General features: G+C 46.5%; 1 protein-coding gene across 6 annotated transcripts in view; it reads left to right on the forward strand.

The window, feature by feature from the left end:
- Nucleotides 1-18,771, forward strand: part of rps6ka2 (ribosomal protein S6 kinase, polypeptide 2) — a 498,908-nt gene that overhangs the window by 299,882 nt on the left and 180,255 nt on the right. For all 6 annotated transcript variants that reach the window (XM_038808497.1, XM_038808501.1, XM_038808509.1 and 3 more), the window contains one exon: nt 1,405-1,486. In XM_038808497.1, coding sequence (XP_038664425.1) covers nt 1,405-1,486 — 82 coding nt within the window. The remainder of the gene's footprint in view (nt 1-1,404; nt 1,487-18,771) is intronic.

Consider the following 18,771-nt stretch of genomic DNA (forward strand, 5'->3'; position numbering starts at 1 on the left):
GCTGGCCTCGATGATGCCTTCACGAAGCAACCGCTGGACCTCGGACCTAATGAGGTCTTGGCCTGGGTGCTGTACCGTCTGCTCCTGGTGGCAACGGGTTTGCAATCTGGAGTTAGATTGGCAAAGAGGGAGGGTGGGTCGCCCTTTAGGGTCGCGAGGCCGCACACAGTGAGGGGTGGTAGGGGCCAGCCGAATTTGAGGGTAAGGCTCTAGAGATTGCACTGGAAGTCCAGGCCTCGTAGTAGTGCAGCGCAGAGATTAGGAAGAATGTAGAGGCGGACGCAGCTGAATTCTACGCCCTGGACCGTGAGACTGACCGTGCAGAACCCCAGGATCACGACGGAATGGGATCCGGAGGCCAGTGAGATTTTTTGATTGGCGGGGTGGACCGCGAGGGAGCAGCACTTTACCGTATCCGGGTGGATAAAGCTTTCAATGCTCCCGGAGTCCAGCAGGCAAGAGGTCACGTGACCGTTGATTCTCACACTGGTCGAAGCGGTGGCCAGGTTGTGCGGACGAGACTGTCCGATCGTCACTGAGGTGAGCTGCGGTTGGTCGTCGCTGCCGTCAGAAGATGGAGAGCATGGGGGCCCAGGTCGTGGAATGCTGTCGGCGTCCATGCCCCGTGGGGAAGACAAGATGGCGGCACCTGAAGATTCTGCATACGCGTACCCCCTTCCACGCATATCTGACATGGTCAATCAGATTGCGCAGTACAGGGTCTTCTCAACGATAGACCTCAAATCGTTTATGTTTACTGCATTAATTTGTGACTCCCACATTGCCTTAACCTGCCTTTACCAGCAAAAACTAGATCTAGCAGAAATGGGGGTAGGACATCCACATCTGACTCCCATTTGTAAAGGGCCAAGACTCCAACAAGACACCCTTCCATCACATGTCATCTGTATCCCATTAAATTCAGTCATTCCTTTTGTTGCAGTGTCTGAAGTCATGACTTTTTTTTATGGTCATTGTCCATTTCCTGGTATGTTTCTTAGCCGTAGTAGTGGTCATGGTTCATGACAAATTCTGTTCAATAACTTACAGTTTGGGTTTTTTAATTAGCTAAAGGCTTAAAAGTTACATTGAAAACAAAACAGTCCTCATTCTTGCAGGTCAATTGAAATGATCAAGACTGAGGTTGATAGATTTTTGTTAGGTAGGGGCATGGATAAATATAGATTAAAGACAGGAAAATAGAATTGAGATACTATTCAGCTATGACCTAACCAAACGGATGGATAGATATGAGGGCATAAATGGTCCACTGTTTTGCTTTGTTAATGGAAAAGATTGATTTATAAGAGACATTATTTATAATAGACAAAAGGATTAATCTTGCATATTCACCTTCATGAAAGAATCTACAATGACACATTCTTCTGTTTTGTTTCTTCGAAGGTATTTCTTGTTAAGAAAATCAAAGGCTCTGATGCTGGGCAACTCTATGCTATGAAGGTGCTGAAGAAGGCCACGTTGAAAGGTGAGTGCTGAAGGAGTAAGACAAGGTTACACATTATGTTATTATATAAGCAAGACACATCCTTTGTATAGAGATCTATATCATTGCAGTAGGGGTGAGATGCTTTTTTGTTATGCTTACCACTGTGTGGACCTTAACTCTTATTTCTCGAAATTAAGAATTTGCTGCTTAATCATGATACTTCCAGTTTGCTTCAAGTAACATATATATAATAACAAATGTAAATATAGACAGAAAGACAGTAAAATTCAGAGTGAAAGGAGGCCAACTTGCTCCCTGTAACAGTAACTTCTACTCTCATGGACTCTACTCGATGCATCTAATCCCTCAATGAAGGTCAGTAATCTTAGTTAAAGCTTCCTAAAAGAAAAAAATCTACAAATAATCCCCAAACCTCTTCCTCACCACATTGACAGAGAAAATGTACAAATGATGTTCAATGATCCACACAGCAAGAGAATAATTACATTTTATAAGAATCGCTGTGCTCCGTAGAGTTTTGTAATCTTTATCTTTTCCCAAGAGCATAATCTAATGAATATGATCCAAGGAATTTCACAGAAGGATTATCAGACACAATTTGATTCCAGCCATGCAGAGATATTAGAAGAGGTGGTCAAAAAGTTTGGTTTTAAGGAGAAATTTAAAGAAGAGCAACTTAAAGAAGGAGTCATGATGTGGAGATGCCGGCGTTGGACTGGGGTGAGCACAGTAAGAAGTCTTACAACACCAGGTTAAAGTCCAACAGGTTTGTTTCAAACACGAGCTTTCGGAGCACGGCTCCTTCTTCAGGTGAATGGAAAGGCTTGTTCCAGAAATGTTTATATAGACACAGTCAGAGATGCCCCGGAATGCGAGCACCTGCAGGCAATCAAATCATCAAAGATGCAGAGAGAGAGGTAACTCCAGGTTAAAGAGGTGTGAATTGTCCCAAGCCAGTTCAGTCGGTAGGCCTCTGCAAGTCCAGGCTTGTTGGTGGGGGCCGAATGTAATGCGACATGAATCCCAGATCCCGGTTGAGTCCGCATTCATGCGTGCGGAACTTAGCTATAAGTTTTTGCTCAGCAATTTTGCGTTGTCGCGCCTCCTGAAGGCCTCCTTGTAGAATGCTGACCCGGAGATCAGAGGCTGAATGTCCTTGACTGCTGAAGTGTTCCCCAACTGGAAGGGAACAGTCCTGCCTGTTGATAGTCGCACGATGCCCGTTTATTCGTTGTCGCAGTGTCTGCATGGTCTCGCCAATGTACCACGCTTCGGGACATCCTTTCCTGCAGCGTATGAGGTAGACTACATTGGTCGAGTCGCACGAGTATGCGCCGCGTACCTGGTGGGTGGTGTTTCCACGTGTAATGGTGGTGTCCATGTCGATGATCTGGCATGTCTTGCAGAGATTACCCTGGCAGGGTTTTGTGGTGTTGTGGTTGCTGTTCTGAAGGCTGGGTAATTTGCTGCAAACAATGGTTTGTTTGAGGTTGCGCGGTTGTTTGAAGGCCAGTAGTGGGGGTGTGGGGATGACCTTGGCAAGATGTCCATCCTCGCTGATGATGTGTTGGAGGCTGCGAAGAAGATGTCGTAGTTTCTCCGCCCCAGGAAAGTACTGGACGACGAAGGGTACTCTGTCAGTGGTGTCCCGTGTTTGTCTTCTGAGGAGGTCGGTGCGGTTTTTTGCTGTGGCGCGGTGGAACTGTCGATCAATGAGTCGAGCGCCATATCCCGTTCGTACGAGGGCATCTTTCAGCATCTGTAGGTGTCTGTTGCGCTCCTCCTTGTCTGAGCAGATCCTGTGTATACGGAGGGCTTGTCCATAGGGGATGGCTTCTTTAATGTGTTTCGGGTGAAAGCTGGAGAAGTGGAGCATCGTGAGATTATCTGTGGGCTTGCGGTAAAGCGAGGTGCTGAGGTGACCGTCCTTGATGGAGACGAGTGTGTCCAAGAATGGAACTGAATTTGGAGAATAGTCCATGGTGAGTTTGATGGTGGGATGGAACTTATTGATGTCATCGTGTAGTCGTTTCAGTGATGTCTCGCCGTGGGTCCAAAGGAAAAAAATGTCATCGCACGCATGAATGCGGACTCAACCGGGATCTGGGATTCATGTCGCATTACATTTGGCCCCCACCAACAAGCCTGGACTTGCAGAGGCCTACCGACTGAACTGGCTTGGGACAATTCACACCTCTTTAACCTGGAGTTACCTCTCTCTCTGCATCTTTGATGATTTGATTGCCTGCAGGTGCTCGCATTCCGGGGCATCTCTGACTGTGTCTATATAAACATTTCTGGAACAAGCCTTTCCATTCACCTGAAGAAGGAGCCGTGCTCCGAAAGCTCGTGTTTGAAACAAACCTGTTGGACTTTAACCTGGTGTTGTAAGACTTCTTACTGTGCTCACCCCAGTCCAACGCCGGCATCTCCACATCATGGCTACCATTGACACCGCAAACTGCCGGCTCAAAGTGGAGAGGATCTCCAGGAAGATCGCGCATATAGACACTGACATTCAGTTTCTACAAAGATGCAAAAAAGCAGACAAGATCCCGAAAGGACTACAGATCAAAAACCCACTCAAGTCGACTTACAACACAGACTACGCTGAAAGACTCTGCCACCGCACCTCTGTCACACTCCTCAAACACCTCGTACACCAACTCTACAGCAGTCGACGCAACCTGGAAACCAAGAGAGAGGCCATATTCTCAACTTGCGCTCAGGACACAGCAGACCAGCTGCGGAACACCGCCAAACAGATGAGACAGCAATTCTATGCCACCTACATGCACACCAAGAACAGGAAGCTTGAGAAACTTGGCATCACCACCAGCAGCAATCAAGCTTCTCCCGGTACAACAGTCGAAAACAATACAGGGAAATCCATTGTCAACTTGTCAGACTACACCCTTCAACCAGACGAAATCGAAGTCCTCAGCAGAGGGCTCAATTTCTGCACCACCACCAAAATGGACCCCATCAGTCTCGCGGCAGATACGGAGGAATTCATCAGGCGAATGAGGCTCCGGGAATTCTTCCACAGACCCCAAGAGGCCGACAGCGAACCCAGGGACACGACCAATGAACCGGAACAGCAGACCGCGAGATCTGCAGTGCAGCAACCGAAAAGGAAAGAGTCAAATTGGACCCCTCCGGAAGGCCGCTGCCCTAGACTCGACATGTATGCTCAAGCCGTCAGAAGTCGTGTCAATGCCAGATTCATCACTCGCAATCACAAGGCAGCCTCAAACGTCACCCAAGCACAACGCAACGCCATCCGCACTCTCAAGACCAACCGCAACATTGTCATCAAACCAGCAGACAAAGGAGGGGCCACCGTCATACTGAACAGAACAGACTACTGCAAAGAAGTATACCGACAACTCGACAACCAGGAACACTACAGGCAGTTACCCGCAGATCCAACCAAGGAACACATCCGCCAACTCAGCAGACTGATCAAGACCTTAGATCCAGACCTTCAGAACACCCTACGTGCTCTCATCCCACGTAATCCCCGCATTGGAGATCTCTACTGCCTCCCGAAAATACACAAGGCCAACACACCAGGCCGTCCTATCGTTTCAGGCAATGGGACCCTGTGTGAGAACCTCTCTGGCCACATCGAGGGCATCTTGAAACCCATCGTACAAGGTACACCCAGCTTCTGTCGCGACACGACGGACTTCCTACAGAAACTCAGCACCCATGGACCAGTTGAACCAGGAACATTCCTCGTCACAATGGATGTCTCGGCACTCTACACCAGCATCCCCCATGACGACGGCATTGCTGCAACAGCCTCAGTCCTCAACACCGACAACTGCCAATCTCCAGACGCAATTCTGCAACTCATCCGTTTCATTCTAGACCACAACGTCTTCACCTTCGACAACAAATTCTTCATCCAGACGCACGGAACAGCCATGGGGACCAAATTTGCACCTCAATATGCCAACATCTTCATGCACAAGTTTGAACAGGACTTCCTCACCACACAGGACTTTCAACCGATGCTATACACCAGATACATCGATGACATTTTTTTCCTTTGGACCCACGGCGAGACATCACTGAAACGACTACACGATGACATCAATAAGTTCCATCCCACCATCAAACTCACCATGGACTATTCTCCAAATTCAGTTCCATTCTTGGACACACTCATCTCCATCAAGGACGGTCACCTCAGCACCTCGCTTTACCGCAAGCCCACAGATAATCTCACGATGCTCCACTTCTCCAGCTTTCACCCGAAACACATTAAAGAAGCCATCCCCTATGGACAAGCCCTCCGTATACACAGGATCTGCTCAGACAAGGAGGAGCGCAACAGACACCTACAGATGCTGAAAGATGCCCTCGTACGAACGGGATATGGCGCTCGACTCATTGATCGACAGTTCCACCGCGCCACAGCAAAAAACCGCACCGACCTCCTCAGAAGACAAACACGGGACACCACTGACAGAGTACCCTTCGTCGTCCAGTACTTTCCTGGGGCGGAGAAACTACGACATCTTCTTCGCAGCCTCCAACACATCATCAGCGAGGATGGACATCTTGCCAAGGTCATCCCCACAAACAACCGCGCAACCTCAAACAAACCATTGTTTGCAGCAAATTACCCAGCCTTCAGAACAGCAACCACAACACCACAAAACCCTGCCAGGGTAATCTCTGCAAGACATGCCAGATCATCGACATGGACACCACCATTACACGTGGAAACACCACCCACCAGGTACGCGGCGCATACTCGTGCGACTCGACCAATGTAGTCTACCTCATACGCTGCAGGAAAGGATGTCCCGAAGCGTGGTACATTGGCGAGACCATGCAGACACTGCGACAACGAATAAACGGGCATCGTGCGACTATCAACAGGCAGGACTGTTCCCTTCCAGTTGGGGAACACTTCAGCAGTCAAGGACATTCAGCCTCTGATCTCCGGGTCAGCATTCTACAAGGAGGCCTTCAGGAGACGCGACAACGCAAAATTGCTGAGCAAAAACTTATAGCTAAGTTCCGCACGCATGAATGCGGACTCAACCGGGATCTGGGATTCATGTCGCATTACATTCGGCCCCCACCAACAAGCCTGGACTTGCAGAGGCCTACCGACTGAACTGGCTTGGGACAATTCACACCTCTTTAACCTGGAGTTACCTCTCTCTCTGCATCTTTGATGATTTGATTGCCTGCAGGTGCTCGCATTCCGGGGCATCTCTGACTGTGTCTATATATGATGTGGAGATGCCGGCGTTGGACTGGGGTGAGCACAGTAAGAAGTCTTACAACACCAGGTTAAAGTCCAACAGGTTTGTTTCAAACACGAGCTTTCGGAGCACGGCTCCTTCTTCACCTGAAGAAGGAGTCGTGCTCCGAAAGCTCGTGTTTGAAACAAACCTGTTGGACTTTAACCTGGTGTTGTAAGACTTCTTACTGTGTCTATATAAACATTTCTGGAACAAGCCTTTCCATTCACCTGAAGAAGGAGTCGTGCTCCGAAAGCTCGTGTTTGAAACAAACCTGTTGGACTTTAACCTGGTGTTGTAAGACTTCTTACTGTAAAGAAGGAGTGGAATTGAAGACCTCTTTGGGCCTAGATGTCTGAGGGCATTGCCACCCATGTGTGGCAAAGGAAGTCAGGAATGTTCAAGAGGTCAGAATTGGGGGAGCACTAGGATATCAGAAAATTGTAGAATTGGGGAAAGTTACAGAAATTGGAGGAGTGATCACATGGATAGATTTCAACACAAGAATGAACATTTTAAAATTGAGTTTTTGACTGCCCAGGAACTAATGTAGATCAACAAGCAGAAGAATGAGGGGTAAGCAGGACTTGGTGCGAGTTAATATATGTGTTATGGATGCCTGGTCAGCTCTCATAGTGGCCAAGAGACCGGACCAGAATGTTAAGTAATGGGTTAAGAGACAGCCCAATCAGTAGGCTCATTTATGTTAAGTATCCAAATAATTGACACTGATATGTACAGAGGCTTCAGGTGACCTTTGTGTCAGGTGATGTGAAGATAGAGTTTTGTGCAGAGTCTGTTAAAGTGAAATAAAGGTGTTTGTGAAAAGGAGAAGAACCTTTGACTCTTTATACAATAGCAGCTAAATGTCTAACAAATGGTAGCAGAGGACGGTTGCTGTGAAAATGTGAGGGGTTGAAACATACAACTTTTCCAGACCAAACCAAGGACTGAGTGAGAAAAAAAAAGATATATGACTGAACCTAGGATAAAGGTGGCCGGACATGACTACACCCCCCCCCCCCTCCCCCCCCCCTCCCCCCCCCCTCCCCCCCCCCTCCCCCCCCCCTCCCCCCTCCATCCCCCCCCCCCCCCCCGCCCCCTTATTTTCCGAAAGGGGATCGTGCGATCAATGGAGAAGTGCAGTAGTTATGTGGACTAAGGTCAGCGCCGGCCCTAGGGTTGCTGGTGCCCCGGGCAAGCTGAACTTCGGCGCCCTTGGGGGGGGCGGGGCCGAGAGGGGGGGCGGGGCCGAGAGGGGGGCGGGGCCGAGAGGGGGGGGCGGGGCCGAGAGGGGGGGGGCCGAGAGGGGGGGGCCGAGAGGGGGGGGGCCGAGAGGGGGGGGGGCCGAGAGGGGGGGGGGGCCGAGAGGGGGGGGGGGCGGGAGGGGGGGGGCCGAGAGGGGGGGGCGGGGCCGAGAGGGGGGGGCCGAGAGGGGGGGGCCGAGAGGGGGGGGCAGAGCCGAGAGGGGGGGGCGGGGACCCGGGGGGGGGGAGACCCGGGGGGGGGGCGGGGGCGGACCGGGGGAGCGGACCGAGCGGGGGCGGACCGGGGCAGCGGACCGAGCGGGGGCGGACCGGGGGAGCGGACCGAGCGGGGGGCGGACTGAGGGGGGGCGGACCGGGGGAGTGGACCGAGCGGGGGGCGCCCTGGGGGAGGGCGGCCACCGCGAATGCGCTGGTTGGCACCGGCCCAACTGCGCATGCGCGGGACCCGAGTCTTTGGCGCCCCCGAGCACATGGCGCCCCGGGCGACTGCCCGTGTTGCCGGTGCCTTGAGCCGGCCCTGACTAAGGTAACTGCCTTGGAAAAGAGAAAACAAGGTATGGCATTGGCTCTTTCTCTACCGTATGATGGTAAAATCCGAAGCAAAGTGTTTTCTGAGCTGGGATTTGAAGAGTTAGACTCAGAAGAAGGTCTGGAGACTATTACATTATATGGATAATATTTATAAAAAGGATGACTTGTTAAGTGCCTATGAAGCATAATCGGATTTTGATAGGTTCCGGAAAATAGAGGAATTCTCCATGGAAGACTATATAATGGAATTTGGCAGACTATATAAAAGGCTGCAGAAACACAACCTGGAATTTCCACAGTGTGTGTTAGCCTTTAAATTACGTGACTGTGAGAGAGTGAGCAACATGGATAGGCTCCTAGTTTTGACAGGAGTTCAGTTTGCAGATAAAGATACCTTATTCGATCAGATGACAGAAGCTTTAAAAAAGTTTCTGAGGAAACATTCGATTCTGATGGCTCTGATGATCCAAAAATGCCAGTCTGCAATAAAGCAGAATATGGAAGACACCCGACTAACAGGATGGCGAAATTGCACGGCTACAAACAGGTTCCAAGACGATAGAAGGAGATTGGAACCTGTAAATTATGAAGACAGAAACCCAGTTAGAACCTACAAGAGGAAGATGAACCCCAGAAATGCCCGGGGTATGATAAATTGATGTTTTCGATATGACTCTCAATACCATTATGCTTTCAACTGTCCAACATGTTATAATAGAGTGTTTGAAGCAACACATGACACAGAAGAGTCAGAAGAGGAAAAAGATAGTGACCAGAAAGAAGGCATTGTCCTATTAACAAGCAGTTTTACACCAGTAATAAGGTGTTGATTGAAGAATCCTGCAGTTGTGCTGTATTGGACAGTGGCTGCACATCTACTGTGTGTGGAATTGACTAATAAAAATGTTACCTGAACTCCTTGAACGCTGAAAATCGTAACAAGGTTAAGGAATTTGAAAGTTCCACAAGTTTCAGGTTTTGGGATGATAATAGTCACTGAAAAGATCCCTTGCAATTTTGCTGGACATCATTAGCACGGATGTTGTATCAAGTGAGATACCTTTGCTTCTGAGCAGACCGTCGATGAAGAAATCACATGAAACTGGATATGGAACAGGATAAGGCAACAGTTTTTGGAAAGACGGTGGACGTACCATTTACACAGTCAGGACACTATTGTATTCCATGACTGACAAATAATATTTCAGGTGCAGTTGTTAAGAATGTGTTATTGGCAGCTGGAAATAGGACTTTAGCTGATAAAAAGCTTGTTGTATTAAAACTGCATGGGCAATTTGCGCATCCGTCTGAAGAATTAATGAAAGGATGCAGGGGTAAGGGATGAAGACTATACTAAATTGATAGAACAGGTTAGTGATCGCTGTGAAATTTGTAGGGTCTTGTCAATGGAAGGATGCAATGTTATTAGTAGAGCAGAGAAGGCCACTGGAAAGTATAAACATTAGTTGAGTGTACAGCATTCAGGGGAGGGAATCAAGACAATGGATTGCAAAACCAAGTTCAAAAATGGTGAGCACAGAAATGCAGTGGTAGTTCAGATAGTACATCGGATAGGGAACAGGTTCACAGGAAAGGGTTAAGAACTATTGAAAGGACATCCCACAGCAGAAGGGAAAGATAGCAGTAGCAGTACAGAAGGAGATACCAGGCGGGAGAGGGGACATAGTTTATCAAGATCTCGGAACATGAGTAAGACTACAAATACTAATAGGAGTAGAAGCCCACATGCACATGAGATTTTGGTGGCTTCCAATAAATTAGCTGAAAAAGCTATCAAAGATGCCAAACAGCAAGAATAGTTGGAGTGAATTTGGGATATACACGGAAATACCGGATAGGGGACAAAGAGCTCTATTCCACAGATGGATTTGCATGGAAAAGGTTCTTCCGGATGGAACTTATAAGGCAAAGGCCAGGCTTGTGGCAAGGGGATTTGAAGAATACTGAGAAGATCAGGATTTAAGGGTAGATTCACCTACGGCAGGAAAGGTTATTTTAAAGATCTTCTTGGCTCTATTAGCCACAAAGGCATGGGAATGCAAATCTATATATATAAAAGCTGCCTTTTTGCAGGGGCATCAGCTCCAGAGAGACGTTTTTCTCCGTCCTCCTAAAGAGGCAGCTAACACAGAAGGGGTACTCTGGAAGTTGAACAAATGTGTATATGGATTGAATGCTGCATCTAGAGTCTGGTACTTTTCAGTAAGATCAGTTTTGTTAAAGTTAGGCTGTTGTCAGTTGAAAGCAGATCCGGCAATGGTTTACTGGCACTATAAAGGAAATCTTTCTGGCATCTTTATGATGCATGTCGATATTTGTTTTTTTGTGGGTTGGGACTAGTGATTTCGAAGCTATTGTAATCTCTAGTTTGAGGAAAGAATTCAGGGTTGGAAGTCAGGCTTCCGGTGCATTTAAATATATTGGACTGGAAATCGGACAGACTAAGTTAGGGGCAACTTTACGTCAGTAATCTCACTTGGAAAGCATCAGCCCAATAGCAATTAGTCATGGCCGGGTTTCGCAAAACAATGCGACGGTTTCAAAGATGGAAAAAGAGCAACTGCGAAGTTTAATTGGGCAACTGAATTGGTTAGGTCGACAGACTAGACCGGGCATGAGTTTTGATGTCTTAGAGTTGAGTACAAAAATGAATGATCCCAAAGTGAAAGACATAATAATATCAAATAAAGCGTTGGTCAAACTAAAAATGCAGGAATGTGTTTTGAGGTTCCCGGTTTTAGGTGACCTGAGGCACTTGAAACTCATAGTTTATAGTGATGTGTCCTATGCAAATTTATGTGATGGGGTTTCAAGCGCAGGAGGTTTTATAATTTTCCTTTTGGGGAACAATGGTAAATGTTGCCCTCTTGTGTGGGAAACAAAGAAAATAAGGAGAGTGGTCAAAAGCACATTGGCTGCTGAGACGTTAAGCCTTGTAGAGGCGGTGGATATGGCCTTTTATATATCTCAGATATTGACAGAAATTTTGGGATTAAGGGATTTGGGTAATATACCTATTGAATGTAACATTGGCAATAAATCCCTGTGGGAAAATGTGCACAAAAAGTGTCAATGAAAAAAGGTTAAGGATAGACATTGCAAGTTTGAAGCAGATGTTGGACAGAGGGGAAATAGCAAAAATTAAATGGGTCGACAGTCGGAATCAACTGTCAGACTGTTTTACAAAAAGAGGGGCTAGCTCACAGAAACGTTTGGATATTGTTAATGAAGGGCGCCTGTTTCTGTGACTTGTTTTTCCAAAAACAAAAACAAATTAAAAGAGAAGGGGGGAAATTGTGTGTGTGTTTTTGAGTTTCTTGTCATTTTGTTTTCACCTAATTATTTTTTTTCTCCAAGAAAGGGGAGACTGTTAAATAATGGGTTAAGAGACAGTTGTCTCATTTATTTTAAGTATCCAATAATTGACACTGATATGTAAAGAGGCTTCAGGTAGCCTTTGTGTCAGGTGATGTGAAGATAGAGTTTTGTGCAGAGCTGTTAAAGTGCAATAAAGGTGTTTGTGAAAAGCAGAAGAACCTTTGACTCTTTATACAACAGCAGCTAAACGTCTAACACAGAACCATACATTTTTACGTTTTTAAGGCGGTGCAAAAAGATCAATTAATTCCAGACATGAGACCATAAGAAATGGGGCTTGGTTATTTTATAAACCTGTTTTATTAAAGAAGAAGAGAAACAGTATTTAAAATTTTAAAATTCAATCTTATTCATAATAGATTACATGAAGTTTTTCAACTTTAACACACAAGTTCCCATTAAACAGCACGTGAATAAGCATACAGCTCTCATTCCACTCACACATGGGGCAAAGATGATACTTGCATTTAAGAAGCAATTTTCTGCTGTTAGGTAAGTTCCTTTTGGACCCTTTTTGAAAGCCTGTCTCTAGGACAGTTTTTTTTCATGACCTCTCTGTGGCTTTTCAAATCATTCTCCTCGCCTGTTCTCTCTGACCTCTGCCCAGCCTCTCAAACAAAGGTTCTCTCTTGGGGTATCCAGACTTGAACCAATCAATATTAAATTGGCTGATGATTTCCCATTCCCATTTCTACAAAAGAACCGAGCCATGCTGTTGATATGCAATTAACCTCCCATTGATGGACAAAGAGGCCATCGGACTTAGTAGTGAGATAATAGCTGGTCAGTCAGGTGTGTCCTAAAAGACAATGGATCTTGAGTGAATCACCCTTGCTGAACAGGGGCATCTTGTGTATTCCCACCAACAAGTTTAAATCTGACTAAGACAATGTAACTCAGGCTAGGTGTGAATGTATCCCTCTGACTCCATGTTCACAGTTTTCCTCTCAGTCTGTTTAACCCCTAAATTGCCTGCTACATCTTCAATCCCATTTCTGGACCCAATTTCCTAATATCTCCTCTTCGAACATGTGTAACAGTGTTTTTGATGAACTCCAGTTTATGAAAGATTAAAAAGTAAGGTTACGCAAAAGAACATTGGAACTTTTGAGTCTAGATTTAACAAAGTCATGGATGAGGGTTCCAATAGCAGCTGAACTGAGGCATGGATGAAGATGGGATATTATGGAGGTGGAAATAGGTGGGAATGAAGCATGAGATGCCTAGTTCAGGGTCAGAGATGGCTGCAGTTGTGTATAATCCGGTTGACCCTCAGACAGTGAGCAAGACGGAGATGAAGTCAGTGGCGAAGGAATAGAGTTTGTAATGGAGACCAAAGATAATAGTTTCAATTTTTTCAGTGTTTAATTGGAGGAAATTTGTGCTGATTCCATACCAGGGGCGAAATGCTCCAACCCCCAGCAGGGTCGGAGAATCGCCTGGGGCCGCCGAAAATCCCGCCCCCGCCGTGGCAGAGATTCTCTGCCACCTGGGAATTGGCGGGGATGGGAATCACGCCACTCCGATCGGCGAGGCCCCTGCGGTGATTCTCCGGCCCGCATGGGCCGAAGTCCCGCCGCTGGGAGGCCTCTCCCGCCGCCGAGGTTTGAACCACCTCTGGTGGTGGCAGGAACGGCGGCACGAGTGGGCCCCCGGGGTCCCTGGGGGGGGGGCACGGGGCTATCGGACCCTGGGGGGTGCCCCCACGTTGGCCAGGCCCGCGATCGGGGCCCCCCGCTCAGACTCCGGGCCAGTGCCCTGGGTGCACTCTTTCTCCTCCGCCGCCACCACGGCCTCCACCATGGCGGAAGCGGAAGAGAAACCCACATCGCGCATGCGCCGGTGGTGACGTCAGCGGCAGCTGGCCGCTGACGTCACCGCCGGCGCATGCGCCGACCGGCGAAAGCCTTTCGGCCAACCCCGCTGCCGGGCGACGGGCCTGAAAGTCCGCTGGCGCGTGTTTTTTGCGTCAGTCTTCTGGTGCCAACCGCTCCGGCTTGCCCCCAAAGGTGCGGAGAATTCCCCACCTTTGGAGGCCCAACCCCGGAGTGGTTGGCGCCACTCCCCTACACCGGGACCCCCCCTCACACCGGGTAGGGGAGAATCCCGCCCCAGATGTCAGACAAGAGGGATTAATAACGGTGGTGTTGAAATGGAGTAAAAGCAAATACTGGACAGATTTTTGTAAGACTTTGATAACAGTTATGTAATATATTAAAAGCCTCAAGTGCAGGTTTATTTCCCAGTGAGTGCATGGAGGAATGCAATCCCGCATTGATCAGACACTCCAACTTGTCTTCCATTGGATTTAGATTGTTTCAGTCAATTGCCTCCTGATGCACCCAGGTTGATAGATTGATTTGGTAAGACCTGACATGACGAGTACAATTGGGACTTATTGAATAGGCAGAGATGACCAGAGTTTTGTTCTGCCAGAACACTCCTTGGCTCAGAAAACAAGCCACAAACTAAAATGCATGCCTTACAATTGGACAGCATGTTGGTAAACAGATTGAGCAGCTGGTAAATTGGCAACAGCTGTCCTAGACAATTTTGACAAACGCAATGCTCTGGGGTTCCAGTTTCGAATCTCACCATGATAGATGGTTAAATTTGAATTTGAATTCTAAAATAAACCGAGAAAATTGTCTCCCTGTGGCCAGTTCAAGAGCAATTGACATCACTCTTGCCAAGATTAGCTCTCTCAGCAGAGATCGGGAATTGAACTGTGGATCTTGCTGGGATGAACTCCTCTCACTCAGCCACTGCAACTTTGGCAGAAGTGTCACGGGAACCCATCCCATTTATGTTTGTGTTTCATTACTAGACTGCCAAAACTATACTGGCAGAGTGATAAATAAAAAGGCTTGCATTTATACAAGATCTTTATAACCTTTGAAAACATTATGTGGAGATGCCGACGTTGGACTGGGGTGAGCACAGTAAGAAGTCTTACAACACCAGGTTAAAGTCCAACAGGTTTGATTCAAACACGAGCTTTCGGAGCGCAGCTCCTTCCTCAGGTGAATCAGCTGAATTCACCTGAGGAAGGAGCTGCACTCCGAAAGCTCGTGTTTGAATCAAACCTGTTGGACTTTAACCTGGTGTTGTAAGACTTCTTACTTTGAAAACATTGCAACTCAGCAAACATTGCAATCTGACAGTGCCGGGATCAATGAACTTACCTGTGGCACTTGAAGCGATACATTTAGAAATTGCTGTTATGAACTGAATTATTTAAGGATATTGATGGTAGGATTCTGTCAGAAGAGCCAGGACATGAGTTCATCATAAATGAGCATAAAATTGCTTCTTTACCAAACTCATTTCAAGTGATTCACTTTTTACTTATTGGTCCTCCATCAGCTGTCACTAACCGCCACTCCATTGTTCATTCTAAATCAATATTAGAGCTTTCAATACGTTTCCTGAATTTTGCAGTCCAATGCCATGATTTCTTTATTGTCCATCTTTTATTTCCTGCACTCCAGTATTTGACACTAATATGTAACCCACTTTCTGAGTCAATATAAATTAACTGTGGCACAGTTTACTGGACTTAGCTTGTATCAGTTGCATAGTGGGTTTGGAGCTTGAATCTATATGCTGGAAATGATGAAACGTTATGCTGCACATTGAAGTCTGGATTCTATCACAGAAGAACAGAGAACTGAGTGACCAACCTCTGACAAGCGTCTGCCATCACAGACCAGTGGATTCTCGAGTGTCACAATATAGCTTCAATCCTTGCACATAGGCCTGGATTCTCTGTTCCGGAGCCGAAGTGCTCTTGCCAGTGGAGAATCGCTGCTGGTCCTCGCTGGTTTTGGGAGCAGGGACCAATATGAGAGTCTTTCCCTTTACATGCTAATTTATGCATGTGGGAGAGCTCGTTGGATTCTGTCAGAGACCCAGTATTGGGCTGCCATTCTGAATGGGAGGCCCGATACCGAGGTCCAGCAGCAGGCCCCATCATTCTCTCTTATTCAAGCTGTGCCATCCAATTATCTAATTCTCCCTACAGGAGTACGCAATCCTCAGACTGGTACTTGGGGGAGGAGTGAATGAAAGAAAATACTCTGAGATGTTAGGAGGGTTGGATGTAGATTTCTCCTCTTTGCTGCAGGTAGACCTAATTGTTGCTCCTGACTTGCCTATGGCAGCTCGTGGCATGAATCTAGAGGAGGTAAAGAGGAAGAGTGGTTGGAATGGGTTGTCATGGAGCTTCATTATTAGAAAAAGGAAGATTAAATAATCTAGGTTGCTAGCAGATGATGCATCAGAGAGACTCAAGGAAATGAAATGGACGAGAAAAGCATACTGTAAGTTCTCGGAAAACCTACTCTTTCACTTTCCAATCTCCACTCCCAAGAACCCACAATGCTCCTTTCTGGTTGTAAGCAAGATAGGTGAACGTTTGCAGACTCATCCCCCGTGAGAAATAAGTAATTGATATTATCGGTTGCTCATGGAAGTCGATCATGAGCTCCATGTGGCAGAAAGTACAGCCCAATCCAGGTATCAGCATGCAGACCATAATGGCCAAGATACCCAGTGCACATGGATCTATTGATGAGAGAAAGCCAAGATGGGAATGTGCAAAGGAGCCCCTGCTGATAAAGATTGGAGATGAAAGAGGCCTTGCACTACCTCATAGGATTTGATGGTGAACATTTGAAGTGTTGCAACATAACGGGGGAGGGGTGATTGTCCATCAAACACGCTTGACTCAGTGCATACTTGAAGGGTATGTGATCTATGCTATGAGACAAGTCAAACCTGATGAAGTTTTTAAACATTTTGTGGCATTGCGTTTATGTGAAGGATGCTAGAATTGATGCTGATGTCCCTTACTGGGTGGATGGTTCCGAGGAAGGAGTTCCTCTTCCGCTTAATTTTGATGAAGAAAACATTACCACTCCTCATCTACAAACTGGGCACTGTTATCTGTTGTCCAAGACCTTTTGAACATTGCTTTTAAGGGTTTCTATACACCCTTACAGAAGGACTTTAGACTCTGGAAATCCTGGCAAGCTCACCCTGCTTCTTAATCCACTGATGCAATTGCTACTTCATCACTTTGTCCACTCAGGCATTTACACAGTCGAAGATTTAAGCTATCGACTCCTTAATCCTCTTTGACAAAAAAACATCCCTTGCAAAGTTGTGTTTTACCAATGTACATATGAAAATGAAATGAAATGAAAATGGCTTATTGTCACGAGTAGGCTTCAATTAAGTTACTGTGAAAAGCCCCTAGTCGCCACATTCCAGCGCCTGTCCGGGGAGGCTGGTACGGGAATCGAACCGTGCTGCTGGCCTGCTTGGTCTGCTTTAAAAGCCAGCGGTTTAGCTGAATGAGCTAAACCAGCCCCTATATCCCATATATTCAGTTATGACACATTTCTTTTTCAATTACCTACTCATGAATTACTCATTAATCAATTAATCATTAATCTAAAAATGACGAGCTCATTATTAATGCTTCCTCTTTTTACATTTAAAACAAATAAATTTGCTACCCTCCCATCTATCCTCAGGTATCCTTTTTCACAGCAAAGCTGAAAGGGCTGACTCCTGTTAGATCTGCTTAAAATAATGTCAAAAATCCCTTCTGATTTCAGAGTTGTGATCACTGGATTAACAAGTTGAGAGTGCAAATTTTTCTGCCATTTTCAGAGAATTTCTTGAAATCTGTGTTATTGAGGACTGTCAACTGTGTTTTCAGCTGGAACGAGAGAACGAGGTGGAACTACAGCCGAGTCCTAATAAAACAGCAGACTCTTTCAGAATGGAACAGTGCTGTACAACTTTAGTGCATCAAAATGTATGCATTTACATTCATTTCTTTCTGCTATTTTAGTGCAGTAATTAATCACTACACTAAAGTCGCAGAGAAAGAAAGTATCCGTGAATGTGTTGAGCATTTGTAATATCGTAGGATGAAATTCCATCCTGGCAATTTATTGATGATACAAGTGGATCTCCCATGAGACATAGTAAGCTAGTGATATCTTGCTGTATAAGGTCAAGGGTGTAAGCACAAACAATGCACAATATATTCTGTTGCCAAGAGCCTCTGAGGTGACAAGGTCAAATTACTGGCAGGGAAACATGACCATAAATCAAGCAGTTAGAAGTTATTTGGTAAAAACATTTTGTGGATTGGAAAGAGTTTGTGAATTTCAAGATCCAGGTGAATGACTGACCTTTTCTTAAAAAAAGGATAGTTTTACATCTACCATGAAGTTTTGTATTGATGTGTGACATTGAAATGTGATATGTATGCCAGATGATAACATTTTAAACATATATTAGCAGTTCACCTATGGTGTTGCTCAAGGCAAATCAGTGATTACCATCTAGAGTGGAGTTTGCACATTCTCCCTATGTTTGCGTGGGTTTCGCCCCACAGTCCAAAAAATGTGCAGGCTCGGTGGATTGGCCCCTTAATTGGAAAAAATTAATTGGGTACACTAAAATTATAAACAAAAGTAGAAAATAATACGCAGAGATAACTGTAGACAGTGAAAGGATGGTGTTAACCTTTAATTCCATGATCTAAATATAGCAAAACTCTGTCCGCACTGACACATTCCCAAGATTGATGTACCTCACTGTCCCTTTTTTCCACTTGCCGCTTCATTCCTGACAAGCTTGCCACCTCCCTTCCCAACCCACGCACTCACCGCTTCCCTCCCATTCGCCGCTTCCCTCTTCCCTCCCCCGACCTTCCCTCTTCCCTCCCCCGACGCACCCCGACCCTCTTGCTTCCCTCTTGCTTCCCTCCCGCGTCCCTCCCCGACCCTCTCGCTTCCCTCCCGCGTCCCTCCCCCGA

Source organism: Scyliorhinus canicula, chromosome 1, assembly GCF_902713615.1.
Source record: "Scyliorhinus canicula chromosome 1, sScyCan1.1, whole genome shotgun sequence".
Classification (NCBI taxonomy): Eukaryota; Metazoa; Chordata; class Chondrichthyes; order Carcharhiniformes; family Scyliorhinidae; genus Scyliorhinus; species Scyliorhinus canicula.